At 56.4% G+C, this 22,542-nt stretch overlaps 1 protein-coding gene across 2 annotated transcripts in view; it reads left to right on the top strand.

Moving 5' to 3' along the window:
* PREX1 (phosphatidylinositol-3,4,5-trisphosphate dependent Rac exchange factor 1) overlaps positions 1–22,298 on the top strand; it is a 169,133-nt gene extending 146,835 nt beyond the window's left edge. Inside the window, exons 24-41 of one of the 2 annotated variants that reach the window (XM_037059849.1) lie at positions 507–717; positions 1,156–1,432; positions 2,593–2,799; positions 4,135–4,223; positions 5,474–5,556; positions 5,709–5,799; positions 7,606–7,734; positions 8,961–9,002; positions 10,065–10,285; positions 10,863–10,865; positions 13,040–13,136; positions 14,856–14,999; positions 15,094–15,208; positions 16,902–16,968; positions 17,961–18,133; positions 18,486–18,588; positions 18,837–18,904; positions 20,702–22,298. In XM_037059849.1, the coding sequence (XP_036915744.1) occupies positions 507–717; positions 1,156–1,432; positions 2,593–2,799; positions 4,135–4,223; positions 5,474–5,556; positions 5,709–5,799; positions 7,606–7,734; positions 8,961–9,002; positions 10,065–10,285; positions 10,863–10,865; positions 13,040–13,136; positions 14,856–14,999; positions 15,094–15,208; positions 16,902–16,968; positions 17,961–18,133; positions 18,486–18,588; positions 18,837–18,904; positions 20,702–20,744 (2,163 nt within the window). In that variant the 3' untranslated portion in view covers positions 20,745–22,298. The remainder of the gene's footprint in view (positions 1–506; positions 718–1,155; positions 1,433–2,592; positions 2,800–4,134; positions 4,224–5,473; positions 5,557–5,708; positions 5,800–7,605; positions 7,735–8,960; positions 9,003–10,064; positions 10,286–10,862; positions 10,866–13,039; positions 13,137–14,855; positions 15,000–15,093; positions 15,209–16,901; positions 16,969–17,960; positions 18,134–18,485; positions 18,589–18,836; positions 18,905–20,701) is intronic. The other variant, XM_037059851.1, reaches the window with a different exon arrangement.
* The last annotated feature ends 244 nt before the right edge of the window (positions 22,299–22,542 follow it).

Below are 22,542 nucleotides of genomic sequence, written 5' to 3'. Positions count from 1 at the left end.
AGCCCTGTCCTAAGAACGTGACCTCTCTCCTCTTAACTTTATTTTCCTGTGTTGGCTTCGCTCTCAGGCGGGCTGTTTTCATGTGGTGACCAAAGGGTCCCCAGTAGTACCTCTAAACTTAGCAGCCCGTGTAGTAAAGGGACTGGGTGAGAACTTTTATTGGCTCTGCTTGGGTCCCCTGCCTAACCCTGTATCGGTCAGTGCAGGGGTGGGGAGGCAGCTTACCTGAACTGCAGGGCTGCAGGGTGGGGAGGGGTGGTCCCTCGAGGGCAGGGCACATGTGCAGCTAAAGTGGGGACGTGGATGTGGGCCTCAGATTTTTTCAGACTTTCCCTGACATCCGGATCCACTGAAATGCAGTATAGAGGAATCTGCTTTTCCATTGGAGCTGTTCATCTTGCCCTGTTTGGAATGTCAGGCCTAGGCCAGGATGAAGTGGGTACTGGGGAGGGGCCAGAGTTCCCAGAGTCCTGAATCATGACCTCACCCCCCTGCACCTTCGTCAGTTTGCAGCCCAGCTGAAGAGCAGGGTCAGCCCGCCCTTCAAACAGGCGACTCTGGAACCCCATCCGCTGTGTGGCCTGGACTTTTGCCCCACCAATTGCCATATCAACGTCATGGAAGTGTCCTACCCCAAGACCACCCCCTCCATTGGCAGGTCCTTCAGCATTCGCTTTGGTCGCAAACCCTCCCTCATTGGCCTTGACCCAGAGCAAGGTAACTGCATGTGTCTGTTAGAAATTGTGTTTGGATCCCACGCTACAGATACTTAACAGAAACATGTCTGGAGGCCAGTGACCCAGGGCTGGAATAGTGGCTTCGTAGTCATCAGGGAACCTAGGCTCCTCTTTCTACACCCTCATCTCTCTATGTGGCTTTCATCCTGAAGGATGCCTCATGGAATAGAATGGCTGCTGGAGTACCAGCCATCATGCCTGCCTTCCAGACAGGGAAAAAAATCTACAGTAGTTACAGGCATATTAGCACCAAACTGAAACTTTCTTCTTGAAGTAATCTAGTGGATTAAAATAATATTTAAAAGGGGAAATGTTCTTATTCATTGAAATCTTCAATGTGGATTTATATATCTCTGTCCAAGGGGATTGTGGGTGTCCGGGCACTGTTTCCGCTCAAGCTCTCCCTCTCTCCGTGTAGGCCACCTGAACCCTATGTCCTACACCCAGCACTGCATCACCACCATGGCGGCCCCGTCCTGGAAGTGTCTGCCTGCTGTGAATGGGGACCCTCAACATCAAGGTCTCCAGGACAGCAGCACTGGGCCAGCCAATGGGGCTCTGGGCCCAGAGGACCGGGGCCTGAGCTTTCTCCTCAAGCAGGAGGACCGTGAGATCCAGGACGCCTACCTGCAGCTCTTCACCAAACTGGATGTGGCCCTGAAGGAGATGAAGCAGTATGTCACCCAGATCAACAGGTGAGCCCTGGCCCCAGGGGGACCTTGGGGCGAGGGGAGGGTGTTGGAGTCAGGATTCTTTGTAGTGGGGAGCTGTCCTGTGCGTCGCAGGCTGTTTATCAGTATCCCTAGGTGCCTGTAGCCTCCCTGTTCCCCAGCTGTGACAAACAAAAATATCTTCAGCCTTTGCTGAATACCCCCTCAGGGGTGCAGCGGCAGATCACTCCTGACTGAGAACTGCTTCTCTAATGAAGTGACGGACGCGGGCAACAACCGTCAGTACAGGCTATTGGGTGAATGGTTTAAGGGACTTCATCATTTTAACAGAGGGCGAGATGGCAGGACACGATGTCCCTTCAGTGTAATGCAGCCGGCATGCACACAGCAGCACTTATACCAAGCGTTCTCGTCAACAGAAACTGCACCGCCCTCTGCTCGGAGCTCTGGGTCTCTCACTGCTCCACGGCGGGTGGTGGGGGTGGGGGCTGGGGACGTGCCACCTGGGGGACACAGATGGCCAAATGCAGAGGGAGGGTGATTCTAGAGGACAAAGGACCTGGTTCCTTTAACGCATGATGGGTGGGGGTTGGGGTGGGGAGCAGGTACGAGGAGGAGGAAGAGGAGGATCTAGAAGAGACTTGGGAGGCATACCAAGCAAACACCATGTCTGGATCAGGTTAGGGTCCTGTTTCTCGTGCACCACCTGGGAACAGACACGTGCGAGACCATCAGGGACATTGGAACATAGGCCGGGTACCAGGTGACATTGAGGAATCATTAATTTTGTTAGGCAGGTAGTAGCAGGCTGGTTAGGTTTAAAGCAGGGTTCCTCGGCCTCAACACTGTCGATGTGGGTGCTGGGTTATTGGTGGAGGGGCTGTCGGGTGTGTCAGATACTCAGTGGCATCCTTGGGGCCTGCTTATCCCTGGGGCCTTGAACTTTGTGTTAGTTGGTGGTAAAATTAGGAACCTCTGTATCTCATGCCCCCTACAGGAGAGACAGTGTATGTATACCTGCCAAGTTGCTAGTGGGATTTTCAGGGAAGGGACAGAGCATTTGATGGCTCCCCCTGTTAGGGTCAAAGGTGAAGCCTAAGGTCAGGGCCTTACCCAGTAGCCTTCATGGAGGTGGTGGAAGCCACAGGCATGTGATTTTAAAGTCAAAATCTTCGCTCCCACAGGCTGCTGTCCACCATCACGGAGCCTACCTCAGGAGGGTCCTGCGATCCGCCCTTGGCCGAGGAGGCCTCGTCCTCCCCGCCGGTCAGCGAGGAGAGTGAGATGGACAGGACTGACCATGGGGGCATGAAGAAAGTGTGTTTCAAGGTGTCTGAGGAGGATCAGGAGGACTCGGGTCATGACACCATGAGCTACCGTGACTCCTACAGGTGGGGCCGCCATGGGCGTCCCGTGGGCTTTGGCATGGATGGCCGGCGGGACAGTCGAGGCCACTGACTTGTGGGGAAGTCAGAATTAGAGGGACATTTCCCAGGAAGCAGCGGATGGGGTAGCGTTGCTAAACAGAGGGGTTCTGGGGGTTACCTGAGCCCCCAGCGCTGCCAGCTGCCCCGTCCTGAGGCTGATGTTTCGGGGTCTGTCCCCCTGTGCACACCACCCGCCTGTCCCACCTCACGTCCATGCTGCACTTGCTGGCGGGACGCAGCTGAAGGGAAAGCCCGGATCTTGGCGTGGCTCAGAGCTCCCATGGTTTCCGCAGCGGGCAGTTTATTTTCGCTTGGTCCAAGGAGGAAGATGATTTCTTTTTCCTCCGAACTCTGAAAGGTTCGGCATTGTTTTTCTGCTGGTTAAGCTAATTATAACGAGACCAGTGAAGTCCTAATTAGTGGCTTAATGGACGAAAAACTCAATTTCCTGTAATAAACCATATAGTGGGTAAGTGGAAGTCCTTCCCACAAATCAGCAAGCCCCACGGGCTCCTGGGAAAGAAGGTGGGACATTCGATCGCTGCTAGAGTGGAACGTGGGGGTGGGAGCGCTTTAGCTGAGTGCCTGCAAAATACGGACTGACCGCATTTGGTGAGAAAGGCCTGTGCCCCAGGCCTTCCGGCACCCCCTTGAGGGGTCTGACCAGCCTGTGCTTCTGGCATGGTTTCTCCATAACCGAGTGTTCGGCCAACTGGGCACCGTGTGTTCCTGGCACCTCAACCACAGCCCAAGATTTCTCTGTCTCCCTAGATTCCCATTCTTACGTTTTGGGGCCCTCCAGTTCTTTCTTTTATTGTCAAAAGGGGAAGGGAAGAATATCAGGGTTGGGGCTTTTGGTCCCCATCCCTTCTGAGTTGCTGGGATACAAGTGAAGAGGACACAGTCCCTGTCCTCCTGAGGTTCCCAGCCAGGCTGGGGAGACAGAACATTCAGCCGTGTGGTCGAGTGTGGCAGGTGCACATGTGCCCAGGAACCAGGCTGTGCGACGAGGGGCGTGACAGAAGTTTACACCCAAATGAAAGCCGTCTACTGCCCTCCTGCTGGCTCTGCATTTCTGGGCCGGGGCCTAGGAATGTTTCTCTGCCGTCGGAACACCAGCCAGGACAACCTTTACCGGGTCTGGCACTGGTGGTTGGCCTGCAGCAGCGCTGCCCCGGGCCAGTCGTCCCCCCGAGGAGCCGGGAGTTCTGTCTGCACTCCAGAAGGCGGGTTCTGGGTGCCGGGAGCAGAGGCGTGGGCTGGAGGGTGACCGCCGTCTTCCTCTCCACCCCCTCGCAGCGAGTGCAACAGCAACCGGGACTCCGTCCTGTCCTACACCAGCGTGCGAAGCAACAGCTCCTACCTGGGCAGCGACGAGATGGGCTCAGGTGAGTGCAGTGGCCTGGCTCAAGGGCAGGGCCTGCCCGCCACCACGTGAGGTTTTGTTTGATTTCTAGGTTATTGTACCTCACTCTGTGGTGTCTCATTTTGTGTCATGTTGCGCAGTGTGGTCATGTCTTGCCTTTCATTCGCTCGCGCGGCACATTGTATGGAGCACACAAGATTCTGACCCTCATGGAGCCGGTGTTCCCCACGCACGTGGTGTGTCGACACAGAACAGACAAAACACACACTATGCAGCTAGAGATTGTGAGGAGTTGCTATGATGTCACCGAAACAGGGTGACCCAATCGTTTCCACAAAAGCGGCGTGTACGCAAACCAGAAATTCAGATGACACACGAGCTCAAAAGAAGTGCGTGAAAATTAGATCCCCCAGAAGTGACCATCAGTGACACTCGGAGACCTTGTGTAACCACGTAGTTCTGCACAGATGGACGTGTGGGCAGATGGCTGTGTGGATGAACAGACATAAACGATACCCCGTAAATTAGGTTACACTGTACTTAACAACTTTTTCTGAGAGGCCAAAATTTGTTTTGGTTTTGGTTTCATTGATTTCAGCCTCTAATAATTCAATTTGGCAAGTAGGTCCTACAGCCGCGTGGTTTGTAATTGGGAAAGCAGGAGAGGGCGGGTGGTGACAAGCCTCCCTCCAGCCCTTCCATCCCCCTCGCCTGCTGCCCAGCCTCCCTGCGTCACAGCTGCCTGGTGTGACCTTGCAGTGGTAGGCTGGGCATAAAAATTTAATTTTAATTTTTTTTCCAATTTAACAGAAGAAAAAGAAGCTCAAGTAAAATCGAAGCTGTTGCTGAACTCTAGATAAATATTTCATCAGATAAGATATTCAGCTGTATGCAAACTGTGGAGGTTTTGGGGAGGACATGGCGTGTGGCAGTGTATTGGACTGAAACAGCGCAGGGGGATGGGTCCAGAGGCCTGGGGTCCAGCTCTGTGTCCCTGGCTCGTGGTCTCAGTTGCAGTGTTGGGAATAAGAGCAATGGCCTACAGTTGTAATGCGTTACCTCCTGTTGCCCATTTTGAAGGTGAAGAAACTGAGGCTCAGAGAGGCCAAGGGATTTGGCCTCTCACAGAGCCAGGACCTGAGTCTGTCAAACTCCATACCCACCGTGGGTTTTGGAGCTCTGTACTTACGTTGTCTTCTTGGGAAGGACGTGGGAGGGTATGAGATGGGACAGAGTTGTTTGCTGATGGCTGTGGCTTCTTCCTTCTTCCAGGGGATGAGCTGCCCTGTGACATGCGGATTCCATCAGACAAGCAGGACAAGCTTCACGGCTGCCTGGAACATCTCTTTAACCAGGTAGGCCCTTTGTGCCCACCCCTGGCCTGACCTTGGGCGTCACCCCTGGTGAGAACCCAGAAGCCAGGAGCTGGGGCAGGGGCTGTGGATCATGGGTCTCTGCAGCCTGGAGGGCCATGGGGCCCCACTGACCCCACATTTCTGCTGGCCAGGTGGACTCTATCCACGCACTCCTCAAGGGGTCAGTGATGAGCAGGGCTTTCGAAGAGACCAAGCATTTCCCCATGGACCACAGTTTGCAAGGTGAGCACAGGGGTGTCCCTCACAGGGCTTGGAATGACCTCCAGCATCTGGCCAGGAGACAGCGACAAGGGGACCATGTGCTGGGCTGGGGGCAGGACACGGCTCACACTCTCGCCTCTGCCCCTCTCCTGCCCTGTGGCTGGTGGGCTCTTCTGGGGGTCGGCAAATTCAGCCCACGGGCCCAGTGCAGCCCATAGCTTGGTTCTGTGTAGACTGTGACCTGAGAGTGATGCTCTCACTTACAAAGAGCAGTAAACACAGAACAGAACAAAGAAACAGGTTATGAGACAGAGGCTGTATGCCCCGCAAAGCCTGAAACTGTTCCTAGCTGCTCTGCACAGTGAAAATGCATGGAGCCCTGGGCTGGTCCGTGGCTGCTCTGGGCCGCGGTCTGTCTGTCTGTACATCTGTAGGTAGCAGATGGGGACAGAATGGAGCTCAATTTGCCAAACTTCAGTGCCTTCAGCCCTCCTCCATCGCATGACCGAGATTCACTGAATTGACCTTCAGGCTCACATTTTTAAAAACCACATTATTTGCTGCCTGCATTATTATTGACATAACTTTAAAAAAACCCTTACCCTTGCAAAAGTTTAATTTTTAAAGGAACTTATTAAACTCCCTATATATGGAAAACCTGTATAGCATGCCGTAAGAAGCAGTGACCCTGGTCAACAGAAACAGTGACAAGTGTCACTGCACTGCAGGCAGGCACTGGTCCTGCCCGGAGCCCTCTGTTCTTTCTCCCTGAGAGGGCTCCGCGGTTAGAGAAGGCGCTGAGGGCTTAGCAGCACCAAAGGGAGACTGTCCTGGAGATGGGTGAGAGCAAAAGAACTGACCTGTGTGTCCTCCCACCTGCCTTCCCTCTCGTTTACCCACTCACCCACCCACCCATTTATCCACCCACCATCCATGCAGCTGTAGCCATCCGGGAAATAATTCCCAGGAGCCAGTTTGTGCCAGGCCTTGTGCTAAGCGCTGGGGACCCTGAGATGAATGTGGCAGTGCCCCTGACCTCCAGGAGCTCCCAGCCGGGTGTAGGAGCTAGGGAAGGCAACAGGAAGTTGCTCCTACATAGGGGTGGGAAGTGTGGAGAGTTGGGTGCCCTAACATGGCTGCTGCTCCTGCTGTCTCAGGATCACGTCTTCCAGGGACGGGCCTCAGAGCTCAGAGAGAGCAAGTCCAGAGGAGCCCAAACCACAGATATCTCAGAGACCTGGGCACTGGCAGGGATGAGGCCCAAGAGACAGGGGCCTGTGTCTGCTTGGCCTTCAAATGGTCTTGCTGGGGCCAGGTTCAAGTCCCAGCTCTGTCACTACCCAGCTGTGTGACTTTGGGCAGGGCACCTTCCCCTTCTGTGCCTGGGCTCCCTCCTCTGTGTAGGGAAAAGGTTAGACTAGGTTCTAACTCCTGTGTCCACTTGATTGATGTGGCTGCGAGGACGTAGTGCTTAAGAATCCTTCTGTGACTACATCCATGCTTAGGAGAAGAGAGTGCAGCGATCGATCTGTGATGTCTGCACTGGCTTGGTTCCAGCTGTGAGGAGCCATGCCTCAGACTAGGAGGAAGCAGTGCTGAGGTTGATGAGTGATGTCTGCCATGGGTATGGTACTGTGAATCAGTGGCACACTCGCCATGCCATGTATTTGCTCCCCGTGGACCAGATAGTACCCAAGAGTCCTGCCAGCAGCCTTGGTCTCAGACTCTGAGCCTTGGGATCTGGTGATGGGATGTAGGCCTTTGTGCCACCTTTCTCCAAAGCCACCTCTGTCCCTTTCCTGTCCTCATGCCGCTCTCCTGCCCCAGAGTTCAAACAGAAAGAAGACTGTACTATCCGTGGCCGGAGCTTGATCCAGATCAGCATCCAGGAGGACCCCTGGAACCTCCCCAACTCCATCAAGACCCTGGTGGACAACATTCAGAAATACGTGGAAGGTCAGTTGGGTAGGGCAGGGTAACTCGGGGGGATTTGTGGCCATTGGGTCTTAATGTGGCCTGTGGTAGGGTTAGGGCAGATCTGTCTCCGTGTCCCATTCTCTCCAGGCCTAGGGAGGACGAGAAGAACAGGTGCCCCTTTCTCAGCTGAGTGTCTTGCCCGGGGACTAGACTAGACACCCCGGAGCTGCTTTTTTTGTGCTGGGGGCTCCCCTGTAGAGTCAGGAGGCTGAGAAGGCTGAGCTTATTTCTTCTCAGCTTCAGAGATTGTGGCTTTAATTTAGTTCCTTTTATTCATTATCAAGGTCACAAGCGAGGGGCCCCCTGATCAGACTTGGGCCCACAGATAGGTTTTAATATTATAGCATAAAGGAAAATGTGAATCGGCTGTCAGTGTTTTTTTATTGGAAATAACCACGTAAAAATCTAGATTTCCGGCTGCTCCTGAACAGTCAGGAGATCTGGCACCGCAGTCCCACGTAGGTGGGGATGAGTGGCAGCTGCCGTCCTAGGTGGCAGAGTCCCCACCACTCCCGGCTTCCGGGGGTCTGCCTCACAGGAAGCAGGCGACATCTACGCTGCCTGCCTGGCCCTTGGCAGCATGGAAGTCCGGGACTCCTGGCTTAGCAGGAGCCTAGGCCAGGGAGGCATTCGCTCAGGCCAGCGGGAGGCGCACAGCTGCAGAGCATTCTCCAGAGCAGCAGCCTCTGAGTAGCCTTTCGGACTTCTCTCTTTAGCCCTTCTGGGCCTGAGAGCCGTGTTTTGAAGAAAAGAGACCAGGATGTTAGGCCTGTGTCCAGAGGTCTGAGCTTCATCTCCGCGTGTGTAGGGCTATGGCTGCGTAAAGTGTGTGTGCGTGCCTGTGTGCTCGTGTGAGCTTACATGCACCTGTGTGTGCATGTGTGAGCCCGTGCCCACACACGTGTACGAGGTGTGGGCTGGGGGCTCTGGCCCAGGAGTTGGAGGGGCTGGTGTTAGTCTCTCTTTGGTGGGTGTATGCGAACAGCTGGGATGCGATTAGAGTTGGGGTTCCGTCCCCTGGAAGTTGGGGGTTTCATCCAACATTCAGTCAGAGCCTCCTTAGCACAACTGTACGAACGTACCCAGTGTACCCGGTGTCACCACGCAGGGTTCAGCTCGGGCTGTAGGGAGGGCCCAGCTCTGCTGGAATCTTGTGCTAACTCCTCTCGGCCCACCCGTTGTTTCTCTGTTCCTTCTCCTTCCAGATGGGAAGAACCAGCTGCTCCTGGCCTTGCTGAAGTGCACAGGTGAGGGCTTTGAGGGAGCAGCTGCCTGTGACTGGCACCCACTCAGCTGCATCCAGGAGAGGCCACCCTGGCCATGGGCACTCGTGACCGCAGCCCAGGGGAGGCCTCTCATGCCAGCTGAGGGTGCCATTCCCACAGTCATCAGGACCTGTGCTCGGTGGAGGAGGGGGAGGGTGACACTGTGCCTCTCACACCTATAAGAACTGCGAAGACCTCGCTTGTTTCCTCTGCCTGAGTCCAGGGGACCAGTCTCAGGGCCCTGGGAGCCAGGAGCCCTGTGTCCTGCCACCTCCCAGGCCTGGGCAGATCTTGAGGAGGACACAGGACAGAGGACCAGTGATGACAGGCGGTCTTTGCCAGTCGAGTCCTCAGCCCCACCTGGGACTTGCTACCCAGCAGACAGTGGGGAGGAGGAAAGGGCAGATGGGCCTGGGGAGGTGGGGAGGTGTTCTTCACCCCTCCCTTCTCTTCAGAACTTCTCCGCCAAGGGGAAGCCAGAATAGGATCTGGGTCAGATTGGTCTCTGAGAACCAGTTGGCCAGAGCCAGTCATCGAAAATAATCCCTCCCAGCAGATCGGGACCGTGGATGAGCGATTGCCCGAAATTGGCCAGTTCTGCAAACCATGTCAAGAGGAGGGGCAAGGAAGGGGCAAGGAAGGGGCAGGAGGAAGGCATACTCCTCAGAAATAGAGCAAACAGTAAACTGCATCTCTTAAAATCTGGAGCTCAGCAGAACTGCCTGGCACCACTGGCCTCCAGCCAGTGGTGGTGGAGAAACCCCCTGACCGGTGCAGAGACAGCCAAGTGATGAGGGTTCTGGGAAGGCCGCGGGAGAGTCATGGGGCAGACGGGTTGTTGAGAGACTGGAGTTGTTCAGATTGGCTTGCTTTTGGAGACTTGATTTTGTGGGGTGCTTTTGTGGCCAGGATTGATCTTTGGCAAGTTGGTCCCAGGTAGGTGGCCCGCTGGGCCCAGCATTTGGTTCTGGGCCAGGGCTGTGGGGCTTGGGGCTGCTGATGGTGCAGGAGCCCCTGCCCAACGAGCCCCTTCCCACCCTCCAGACACCGAGCTGCAGCTGCGGAGGGACGCCATCTTTTGCCAGGCCCTGGTGGCCGCTGTGTGCACCTTCTCCGAGCAGCTGCTGGCGGCCCTAAGCTACCGCTACAACAACAATGGCGAGTACGAGGAGAGCAGCCGGGATGCCAGCCGCAAGTGGTTGGAGCAGGTGGCGGCCAACGGCGTCCTCCTGCACTGCCAGTCCCTGCTGTCCCCAGCTGCTGTGGTGAGTGCGGGGACGAGGGACAGGTGCGCTGGGACCCTGGGCAGGAGAGCTCCTGCCTACTCACTTGGGCTCTTCTCATGCATTCGGTGGCTGTTTATTGAGCACCTACTATCTGCTGTTGTTATAGGCACTGGGGATCCAGCTGTGGGCAAAGCAGAGTTGTTGTTCCCTGGGATCTTAAATCCTAGCTGGGGAGGGGGTGTGCACCAGGAAGTGAAATAAGTGGTGTAGACGAGTAGCCCTCAACAAGGGCAGTTTTACCTCCCAGGGGACACTTGGCAGTGTCCGGAGGCATTGTCAGTTGTCACGACGGACGAGGAGAGGGGAAGGACTACTGGTGTCTAGTGAGTTAGTGACTAGGGATACTGCCAAACGTCTCACAACGCACAACATAGTTCCCCCCGCCCCTACCCCTGAGAATGACCTGGCCCTAAATGTCAGTAGTGTTGCACTTGAGAAACCCCTGTATATGGTGGTGAAGGCTACGGAGAAAAGTCAAGCAGGGAAGGGGACAGGAAGGGGTGGGGCAACAGCAATTGAAAGTTTCAGCAAGGTAGCCAGCAAGGGCCTCAGCAAGAAGGTGACTTCTGACCTAGGAAGTGAAGGAACTGAAGGAGGGGAGGGAGCGAGCCCTGAGGCTGTTGGGAGGAGCCTTTCAGGTGGGAGAAGGCAGGTGCAAAGGCCCTGAGTGGTGCTTGAGGAAGGACCAGGTGGCCCTGCTGTGGCTGGAGCAGAAATTGCTGGACGGGGACTTGAGTCTTGAGAATTGTTCGGGGTCGGACTGTGCCGGCTCCTGCAAAACTTTGGGTGTTACTCTTAGTGGGTGTGAGCCCCTGGAGCGGTTTGAGCAGAGGTGCGGTGGGATTTGACTTTGACACTGAAAGAATCACTCCTGCTCCTGGCTCCTGGGTGGGGAAGACTGTGAGGGCAAGGGCAGAAACCAGGAGGCCAGTGAGGAGGCTTTTGTAACAGTTGGATGAACTTCCTTAGTGCCAACAGAACCTCAGTTCATCCTTGCAGTATCCCCGAGGCAGGATTTTTTTTTTTTTTTTTTTTACCATTGACACCTGGAGGCCTGGGCAGCCAGGTTTGAACTCTGGGAGCCTGACTCCAGGCCCACTAACCCCTAGGCTGTCCTGCTCCCTCTGCATCATCTCCTTTACCCCTGATCCCACTATCCCACCACTCTCACGGCTCAGGGCAGGTCCGTCTGCTGGCCCCCAAGAGGCAGAACCAAAAACTCATCATTTAGGGGTGGTGGGGCCCAGAGCTGATATCCCCCAGAAATGAAGCCTGCATCATTGCTCCAGGCTGTTTGCTCCTGCACCTTGTGTGCCCAGGCTGGAGCTCCCGCCCTTACAGCCCTGAGCCACCTATACATTTTCCCAGGCAGGACTCAAAGCCAGCACTGCTGGCTCTTGGGAGAGCACGGCCTTGGTGCGCCCCCTGCTGGCCAATTTTGCACACAGGCACTGTCTGGCTGGAGCTCTGCTCTCGCCCTGTACCTGGAAAGTACCTGGAAAGGTAGCCAGGGACACCCAACCCTCAGCCTCTATCCTCAGGTGGGAACCCCGAGGCCCAGCGCGTTGATCACCAGTCACCACGACATGCCGGCCTCTGAGCTGAGTGCTGGGTGTCTGGGGCTCTCGCTTTAGTGGGTTGGGAAGCAGGTTGAGAAGAAGGAAGGGAGGAAGAAGGAGGAGAGATGGAAAGAGGGGAGTTATGCAGGAGGTTCAGAAGGTGGTTGAGCTTCCTTGGATTGAAATGGTCAGAGGTGACCTCTCTTGAGGCTGTGACAGAGAGGTGACGTTTGTTTGAACTGGGACCCGAGTCCCAGGACAGCCTGCTAATAAGTAAATGGTCTGAGGAAGAGAGTGCTGGGCAGAGGGACCAGCAAAGGTGCAAAGGTGCTGAACAGAGACCAGTGTGGCCAGAGAGGCTCAGGCCAGAGCAGGTGGGGGATGAGGTCAGCGGGGCCACGTCTGCAGGGCCCGGGACTTTATTCCGGGAGCGGAGGGAGAGCTCCGAGGCTTGGAGCAGATGCATGATGTAAATTGAGTTAAGGTTTCCAAAGATAACCTGCAGTCACAGGGGACCCCCAGGGTGTGACTCTGGGCTTGGTAGCCCCCAAGCGGCCCTGCCCCCTGCATCTCCCATTTTATCCATGGCTGCCCTTCACTCGGGGGAAAGGGTGGCACAAGGAACCCCGTGGAGAGGCTGGGGTGGTCCTCCTGGAGAGTGGACGGGGTCTTGTATTAGGGGTGGTGAGGAGGGTTGAAGGGGGTGGGTGGACCTGGGGTACGTTTTGGAGGTCAACCCATCAGGACTTGGGGATGGGCTGCATAGAGCGTGAAGGAAGAGGGAGGTCAAGAAGTCCTTCAAGTCAAAGGTTTGGGGCTTGGGCTGCTGGACAGATGCTGGTGTGCTTAGTGAGATGGGGCCAACTGGGGCGGGGGGAGGAGGAGAATAAGGCCTGCTTTGGGCTTCTTGGGTTGAGATGGTGGAGTGGGATTGCAGGGCGGGCTGGGTAGGAAGGCCACCCCGCACGTCAGAGCAGGCTGCGTTCCAACCCTGGAGCTGCAGCACAGGCAAACACCAGCTGACACCCAGCCCCGGAGAGCCCAGCACAGAACCCGCGCCCACAGGCCCTCAGCCTGCCGTGCCGACCAGGGCTGAGTCACCACAGCATCTGGGAGTGAGACCCTGGGGCAGGCGCGGCACCTGAGACTCCTGCACCCTGTCTTCCTCCTGCAGGAGGAACGGACCATGCTGGAGGACATCTGGGTGACCCTCTCCGAGCTGGACAGTGTCACCTTCTCCTTCAAGCAGCTGGACGAGAACTACGTGGCCAGTGAGTGACTCCTCCCACCCCCACCGTGAGAGCTGGGGTTCTGGGGTGGAAGGAACGGCTGTGGGGGCCCTCTTGCCACTGGCCAGACGCCCAAGGTTGACCCGGGACCCAGTGCTTTCAAGCCTCACACTCCCAACATACATGGAAAAAGAGGGCCTCTTCTTGTATAAATCCAGTTGTCTCTAAAAGCTTTTAAAAGGGAACAGCCAGTACCCAGTTCGTATTAAAATTCCTGAAGATATCCACTGTTGGGTTGAAGACTTGTTAAGATTTTCTAAGAATTTATAGCATCATTACAAGTTTTTCCTTTCTCTCTTTCTTGCTCCTCCTCCTTCTCCCTTTGACCCTGCCATGGTTCATCCTCCCGTTCACCCACTCCTTCTCCGTCCCATCCTCAGATCCACAATTCTGAGCACACAATATGTGTCAGGCCCAGTTTTCAATACCGTTCTGGGCCGTATTGGAGCAACATGGCCACGGTCCCTGCCCCCCTGGAGCCCACAGGCTAGCCCAGTGGGTCTCCACCCTGGCTGTACTGCGGTCATCAGCTCTGCAAAGATACCAGTGCCCTGGTCTCCTCCCAGCCCTGGCATGTCGGGCTCACTCTGTGGGGTGGATCCTGGGCACTGGGGTTCTAGCAGAACTTTCTGGGTGACTTTGATAGACAGCCCAGACCGAGGACCGCTGGGCTGGGCTCTGGAGCCCTGGTTCTCTGAGTGCGGTCCCTGTTAGAAAGGCGAATCCCCAGGCTCCACCTCAGACCCAAATCCGAAACTCCGGAAGTAGAACCCGTGGATCTGTGTTGACTCGTGTGAGAACCAGGGCACTCAATCGGTGGTTCCCAACTTATAAAAACTGTCACCTCCATAGGAGTCTGTGTAGATAGGTTTTTTCCTCATTGCTGCACCTCCATGAAATGTTAATACCATGGGTGTATTGTGTATTTGTTTATGTACCACATGTATATCCGTGCTTTGTATATTAAAAAAGCAAATTATTTTGACATCCCTTCAAGAACCAATTTTCCCTCCTCGGGCGTGATGTCACCCTGTTGAGAATGTGTGAGACTCTCGAGGGACAGTAGGTTTGTGTCCAGTACTAGTTGCAGTCAGTGCTCAGTGACTGCCTATTGATAGGCCGAGTTGGGCTTAGGGAGAACTGTTGATTGATTAGTGATGTCTGCTCTGGGTGCCGGATGGGGTGTTGGTGCTGTGCCTGCCGTAAGGTCTTCCCTGTGTGTGTAAATAAACACAGGTCCTGTCTGAGGGCAGCATTTGGCAGGTGGAGGCCCTAGGCTCCCAGGCGAGGGGTACAGGGAACACTGGTGAGGCCTCAAAGACAAACACAGACAACCCCCCAACTAGGCAGAGGCAGCTTCAGGTCTAAGAATTAAGCAGTGGGAACTGGGACCTGTTGAAAGGCAAAAAGAGGGGGTCAGAGGCTGCTCTTCAGGCTGTGCGAAGGCTGGGCTGTCTGAGGCCACCCCAGGAAAGTGGGAGGGCAGGGAGGTCTGAAGCCACCGCCCTGGCGTGGGCAGACAGGGACGACCCAGGATGCCACCCTGAACGTGGGGTGACAAGGGGGCCTAAGGCGACCCTTCTGGGGTGGGGAGAACAGGGAGGTCCCGGGGTGCCCCAGTGGAGGCATGAGGGGTGGTCTGCAGCTGCCCTAACCTGTGCCTGGTGGTGACCTGCCCTGCCCCGCCCTGTGCCCCCGCAGACACCAATGTCTTCTACCACATCGAGGGCAGCCGGCAGGCGCTGAAGGTCGTCTTCTACCTCGACAGCTACCACTTCTCCAAGCTGCCCTCCCGCCTGGAGGGCGGGGCCAGCCTGAGGCTGCACACCGTGCTCTTCACGAAGGGTGAGTGCAGGGTGGGGAGCAGGCCCACGGGGGACAGCCCAGGCTCCGAGCGCTCTGGGACCCCACCACCTGCCCTCCCTCCTCTCCCTTCCAGCTCTGGAGAACGTGGAGGGGCCGCCTCCCCCAGGCAGCCAGGCGGCAGAGGATTTGCAGCAGGAGATCAACGCCCAGTCCCTGGAGAAGGTTCAGCAGTATTACCGCAAGCTCAGGTACCCGCCTGGGCTGCAGGCTGGGCCAGGGATCGGATCTTCTGCGGGGCCTGGGTATCAGCAGTGAAGACAGTGCATAGGCCCCCAGTGTGGGGGTGGGCAGAATGCCTTTTCCTGCACACTGGCTGTGTGCCGGGCCCTCTGCCTACATGGTCGTCAGACTCTCTCCAGAGTCACGGCTGGCTGTTCTGAACTGCTTTACAGATGAGAAAACTGAGGCCCAGAGCGTGTACCCAGCTTGCCCAAGGTCACACAGATAGATGGTGGCTGGACTGAGCTTGGGACTGGGTCTGTTTGGCTTCTTCAAAACAGGTCCTTCCAGCTGAGGGAGGCTGCCTATTTCATTTTACGTGGGGGTGGGAGCCAGGTGGGATTCTGAAGCCTGTAAGGGGCGTGGCCCCCAGGGCCTTGGCTCTGCTGGGCAGAGACCCCCTGAGAGTAGTGGAGGCAGTGGGGCCACACCAGTCGGGAGGAAGCCCCACACCCAGGGAAACAGTTCCCCTCCCACCTCCCTCCCCCGGCCCTCCCCCTTCTCCTCACCTTCTCCCTCTGTGAGCCGGAGTTTCAGGGCCTGGGTAAGGGCTTCCTGGTGTTGGGGTCCAGCGTTACCACTTGGAAATGGGAGGCTGAAGGCTCAGGGCAAATGTCCATCTTTGTTATTAAAACGGACATCTCCTTGGTTGACCGATGCCAGCAGTCTGTTCCACGCTGCTTGTCGCGGATTTAAAACATTGCATCCCCATTCCTTCATTCCTCCTTTCATTCAGTGCCCGTGGGCCAGGCTGTGTGGTGGGGGCTTGCCTGGGAGTCAGCAGTGACCAATAAAGCCTCTTTTTTAGGAAAAAAAATTTTTTTACCCTCACCTGAGGGCATTTTTTTCATTGCTTTTAGAGAGAGAGGGAGAGAAGATTTCAAGAAGGGGAGGGGAGGGAGGAAGAGAGGGAAACATGGATGTGAGAGAAAAGCATCTCTTGGTTGCCTTTCATATGCACCCCGACTGGGGACCGAACCTGCAACCTAGGCCTGTGCCCTGACTGGAACACGAACCCACGGACTTCTGGTTTGCAGGATGATGCCCAAGCACCCGAGCCACACCGGCCAGGGCTGAAGCCTCTTTTTATGGACCGTAGATTCTAGAGCAGCTGTTGTCTGTCTCCCCTCCCCCATTTTGTCGATAAAGTTTTATTAGCACACTGTCACATTCACTCATGTATGGATCGTCTCCAGCCACTCTTGTGCTGCAGCGGCCCAGCTGAGTAGGGCCTCGGTAGGGACTGGTCCACACAGCCTAAAATGCTGACTGTTCGGCCCCTTACAGAAACAGTGGGCCAAGCCCTGCTCTGGGGGCTGAGGAACAATAAACCAGTGAGCTGAGAGCCAAGTGGTGAGAGCATTCGGAGGGCAGGTGCTCGGTACAAGGGCGCAGAGACTGGGGCTGTCAGGACTGATCAGGACAGGCCGTCAGGGAGAGGTGGCACTTGAGGGGTGCCTGGGAGGCCCCTCCTTGCTCCCCCCGGGGCTGTTGGAGGAACAGGTGACTGTGGGCATGGAGAGCCATGCAGGGTGTTCTCAGTGGTTTCTTTTGGGGGCTGCGGGGGGCGAGGGGAAGATGGGCTGCAGCTGTAGTGGGTGGGGGCTGCATGCACGGTGGCCATGGCGCCCCCCGGCCCCAACCCACATCTTCCTTTCTCAGAGCGTTTTACCTGGAACGATCTAACCTGCCCACGGACGCCAGCACCACAGCAGTGAAGATCGACCAGGTGTGTCCACCCTTACATCACCCTGCTGTGGAACTTGGGCAGGGTTTGGGGCTCTGAGGTCAAGACTCAGCTGTCAGGGTTCAGGGTCGCATCCCAGCCGGATTCCTGGCAGAGCTGCCTGGGCCCTCCGTGGTCCCTCCTCCAGGTCCCTCCCCATTCTGGGAGGTCCAGCTGCTTCCCCACTGCGGTGTTGGAATTCCCAGGTGGCTTATTTTCACCGGCACCCTCTCCCCTGTGCCTCCCTCACCCCTTTGTTTATCATAGTGTTTCTCTGAGGCTCGGCCAGCTGTGGCCTTGGAGGGTCTTCCTGTTTGCTGGTTTCAGCTATTGCCAACTGAAACCAAAAAATTTCCCGTGTACTAGACGCTTCTCGTTTTCCTTGAGACGGGGGAGACCTGGCTCTCCAGGGCCTGCGTTGCTTCGTGCCGCAGCTGGCTGTCCGAGGGCACGGGCCCCAGGCTCAGGCAGGCCTCGGATTGGACAGTGCCCTGGGGGTCCTGGCCTGGGGACTGTGAGCCTGGGGCTGTGAGAGAAGCGGAGGGCACGGCCCACTGGGGGTTTGTAGTCTGGTTGGCAGAAGATGAAGATGACACAGAGAGACTTGGCCGGTCAGCATTTTATGCCTCCACAAAGCAACTGAGGAAAGCTGGGCAGGAGCAGGTGCGGCTTGAGCTGGTGTGACAGTTCGGAGAGGACAGTAGAGGACACGTCATTCAGGCTTTTTGGGGGGTACACCTGGGCAGGTGAAGAGAATGAGACTGGAAGGTTAGGCCTGAAATGCATCATGAACACTGAACGCCAGCTTGTGGGGCAGTGGGGAGCCACAGATGGTCCTTGAGCAGGGCTCAGGAAAGGTTAATTGGGCTCTAACCCCCGGTGAGGGGCCTGGGGGGACAGCTGCAGTAGCTGAGTTGGACAGGAGGGAGTGGATAGGGAGGCAGGCCGGGTGGGGCCCCCCTCCGACCTGGTCTGTGTGTGTGTGCACCTCACAGCTGATACGTCCCATCAACGCCCTGGACGAGCTCTGTCGTCTCATGAAGTCCTTCGTCCACCCCAAACCTGGCGCCCCTGGGAGCTCGGGTGCTGGCATCATCCCCATCTCCTCCGAGCTCTGCTACCGCCTGGGGGCTTGCCAGATCGCCATGTGCGGCACCGGCATGCAGAGGTGAGCTCAGAGCCGGGCCCTGGGGGGCCACAGAGACCAGAGGCGGGGTGCCTGCTGCTGCCGCTGACGTGTTAGGGGAGGGCGTAGGCAGTGAGCCAACCCTGGTTTTGTGCGGCCATCGGTGGGTGGGGGTGGGGGTTCTCGGAGAGAAGACACCTGGGAGTAGGGAGTGAGCCCAGCAGTTATGTGGGGACAGGGGCAGTTCTTGGCCCCGAGGCAGGGTCTCGCCAGGGGACAGGAGGATATAAGGGCCTGCCAGGCTGTGAGGGTCAACATGGTGCCCTGTCCCTGGGCACGAGGGGGTCTCAGAGGCCCCATCTCACCTGCCCTCCCCCTTGCCCCTCCCCTGCAGGAGCACCCTGAGTGTCTCCCTGGAGCAGGCAGCCATCTTGGCGCGAAGCCACGGGCTGCTCCCCAAGTGCGTCATGCAGGCCACGGACATCATGCGGAAGCAGGTGGGGCAGCCCCACCGGGCTGCAGCGTGTCCCAGCCACGGCTGGGGTGAGGGCAGGGGTGGCCATCAGGGACTGGGTGATCAGCCCCACCTGTGGCCCTTTTCCCCATCTGGAGGGGATCGGGGATTTCCCCCTCTGCGACCCATTACCTACCCTTCCCCCAGCCCACCCACCCCCACACACGTTCGCTCAAGTGCCCTGAACTCCATGCCAAGGCAGGTCCCAGCCTCACAGGTCTTTCTTTCCAGGGCCCCAGGGTGGAGATTCTGGCCAAAAACCTGCGGGTCAAGGATCAGATGCCCCAGGGTGCACCCCGGTGAGTACTCCCCACTTCTCTTCCCCTCTGGGGAGACCAGGACCTAGGCTGTCATTAAACGCCTGGCCTCACCCTAGGCAGACACCCCGGTAGTCATATGCGGCACCACCCCTCATTTGCGGGGATCCCACTTTGTGAAGAGACAAATGCACTTAGTTCTTTTCTTCTCAGAAGAATTCCCTCTCTGGGAAGATGAATCAAGGCCCCCCGTGAGCCAGGGGCAAGGATTTGGCTCAGTTCCCACCGTGCCGCACCTCCCTTTCTCGGCTGCCCTGCCACCCGGGGGCCCCCAGTCCACCGGCTGCTTCCTGTCCTCACGACCCGTCATCTCTCCACGTTGATTTCGGCCTGGCCCGCTCCATCCCCACCACCCCAGCGTGTTATCAGCATCTGCCTACAATTTTTAAATGACTGTGTTTTGAAATAGTTGGACTCACAGGAAGTTACAGAAGTAGTACAGAGTTCCAGCGTGCCCTCCCGCAGCTCTCCCGTGACCACAGGACATTGTCACAGCCAGAAAATGGCACTGGTGACCGAAGCAGCTCCCACGCAGACCTTGTCGTGTGTCACTAGTTTTTCTGTGCTTTCTGTTACCCTTTTTTGGGGATACTTTTTTTTTTCTTTTTTTTAAAAGATTTTATTTATTTATTTTTAGAGGGGAAGGAGAGAGGGAGAGAAACATCAATGTATGGTTGCCTTTTGTGCATCCCCTGCTGGTAGTTAGCCTGCAAGGAACCGGTTTGCAACCCAGACATGTGCCCTGACTGGGTTTTTTTTTTTTTTTTAAGATTTTATTTATTTATCTTAGAGTGGAAGGGAAGGAGAGAGAGAGAGAGAGAAATATCAATGTATGGTTGCCTCTCGTGTGTCCCCTGCCAGGGGCCGGGAACTGGCCTGCAACCCAGGCATGTGCCCTGACTGGGAATCGAACCGCGATCGTGTGGTTCGCAGGCCCGCGCTCAATCCACTGAGCTACACCAGCCAGGGCTTGGGGATACTTTTATATGTTGACTCACCCCATTCCAGGCTCTGTTTTATCTCTTCACCTGTATTAACTGTGACAGTAACCCCGTGAGCAATGTACCAGTAGCATCCCCAGTTGGCCGTTGGGGCCGCTGAGGCACAGAGAGGTTCAGTGTCTTGCCTGAGGTCACACAGCAAGTAACCAGCAGAGCTGGGATTCTGAACCCGAGCACTCCAGGTCTGGGGGCCGAGCTCCTAACCACTGTCCTGCCTTACTTCTCTGTCTTGTCTCTGTCACTGTGGCCACTCCTTTCTGGTCCCCCTGCCCTTGCTGTCCCCACAGCAGGTCTGCTTCTCCTGCTGAAACTCCTTCGAAGCTCCTCCGTGCTTGACAATGAAACTCAGTGCCCTTCCAGTGCAGACACTAAAAAGAGCAAGGCGGCTCTCTTGTGTGCGCAGGAAGAGGCCCCCCAGATTAATATTAAGTGGAAACACTCGGTGGCTACGGCGCGGTGACTAGTGTGCCACCATTAGTGTGGGAAAGTGCACATACCCCACACATGTAAACACATGCCCACACACGCAGCTTCATGCAGACACGCAGACGGGCAGTGCCTGTGAAGCCTTCCGGGGAGCGGAGACCAGACTGGCTGTGGGGAGGGGATTCGGTAGCCGGGGGAAGTGTGGGCAGCGTATTTGTCACTGGGCATTTTAAAACTGCCCACTGAGTTTCGTCTCCTGGCGTGGATTACTTGATCAGTAAAAATGGAAGTAGTGTTGGTACAGGCCCTGGCCCTCCCGGCTGCCCCTCATCTCTTCCCCTCCGTCCCCCAGGCTCTACCGCCTCTGCCAGCCGCCGGTGGATGGAGACCTCTGAACGCCGAGACGCGTGGTGCTTGGCCACATCCTCTGGAGCCAGGACTCGGGAGGACACGGGTCAGTCCGGCCTGCTCCAGAGCCAACCTGAGGCCTCGCTCCTGTCTGCTCTGGGATCGGCCCGGCCTTTCATCACCTCTCGCGAGGACAGACTGTGTCCCCAACTCTAGGACGAGCTGGCTGATCGGCCTGGGGCCCACATGTTCTCCATACTTCTGCCAGAAACCTGAGGGGTGCTGGGGACCCACAGAGCTCAGGGGGCACCCGGGGCCAGGGCGCCTGCCTCTGAGTCCCGGGGACACAGGGGAAGTCACGGGCGCTGCAGCTGGAGGCCCGCAGACGCTGCCCCCTCGGGACGGCTCAACATGCACTTTCGAAACCCCTGGTTCCTTCTGAGTCCACATTCCAGGTGCCCCACGCGTCTCCGCCGCCTCACCTTAGCTCCAGATTCACCCCTAGCCCTGCACTAACCTGCTCTGTGGACTCAGAAAAGCAGGCCTCGGCCAGGAAAGACAGAGGGACAGGGCGGAAAACCTGTCACCAAGAGGACGCTTGAAAGCCACACCAGCTTTTGACAGCACCGCCACTGGGACCTGAGCCATCAGCCCTGGGCGCGAGATTTGCTCCAACTTTATTTATATGGCGTGAAATCTCTATGGTTTATTTTGGAGTTTTATGATGTTGTTGGTGGTGTTGAGACTTTTTCTCCCCCAGGTTGTGTGATTCTATCTTTGACCTTTTAAATTTCAAAGAAAGGTATATTGTCTAACAGGGGACCAACATAAGGTAGTATTGACAACTTTTCCCAGTTCTACTAAAAAAAAGAAGACTAAATTATTGAAAATTCAAAAAATGTCAGTATTTCCTCTTTCTAAATATTAAGGTCAGAAGGTATTACTGATAGGTATGGATTTTGGTTCCTCCTCCCACCCTCCCCTGGTTCCCTGGCAGCCGGTCAGTATTAGAATGAGTTACTTCACGCTCTTTGAGTGACTGGCTGACTGCAAGGGTTCGAGAGGCAGCCCTGCGGGGTCTGGAGGGGTCGACCACCGTGTGAGATGCCATCCACACAGGTGTGTGTCCTGCAAGTAGGAGGGCTCCTGGGAAACCCTGGGTGGCGGCTTCTGTAATTTATTTTTTGGGTGTTAGCTCACAGCAGGGCATTCAGGAATTTTCAGCCAGCTAGAGAGACAGGAAGCCAACCTGCCCACCTTCTGGGCACAGGGACCCACTCGGGGACCCCCCTCCGCAGTTTGTCCCCTCCAGCTCTTGGTCTCCAGCAGGGAAACGTCATAGCTGAGGCAGAAGAGAGGGGATGTCTCCTCGCCCTTGGCCTCCAGGGGCCGCCTTCCTGAGCACCGGATGGCAGGAGGCAGGCTTGTTGCTGGACACCGCAAGCTGTACCCACGAGGACCTGCTTCAGCCCCACCAGGGAGCAGGGAGGGGTCCTGAGGGCAAGGCTTCGTGCACTGGTTTACTTTAAAATGTACAGATTCTGCTCATCAGATTCATTATAGATTTTTTATTATTATTAAAAGTCAGTTTATAATACAAATATCTTGATCTGTAATTCCTTTGGGACTGACCCTGGTGGCATGGGTGTGGTGTGGTCGGCCCTACTTTGGAAGGAATCAAGACCTCGAAAACTTGCTTGGAGAGTCACTGAGATGGTGACCTCTAGTCAGTGAGGCCGCCCCTCTGAGCCTCAGTGTCCTCCCGTGAAAACGAGGGCAGTGTACATTCTTCCTTGCAGAGGAGTGGTGAGGACTGCCCGAGACCACACTGCAGGTCTGTGCCTC

The sequence above is a fragment of the Sturnira hondurensis genome, unplaced genomic scaffold (genome assembly GCF_014824575.4).
Source record: "Sturnira hondurensis isolate 20B ecotype Veracruz unplaced genomic scaffold, ASM1482457v3 Scaffold0011378, whole genome shotgun sequence".
Lineage (NCBI taxonomy): Eukaryota > Metazoa > Chordata > Mammalia > Chiroptera > Phyllostomidae > Sturnira > Sturnira hondurensis.
The sequence above is the reverse complement of the archived record's forward strand: the minus strand, read 5'-3'. Positions and strand labels throughout refer to the sequence as shown.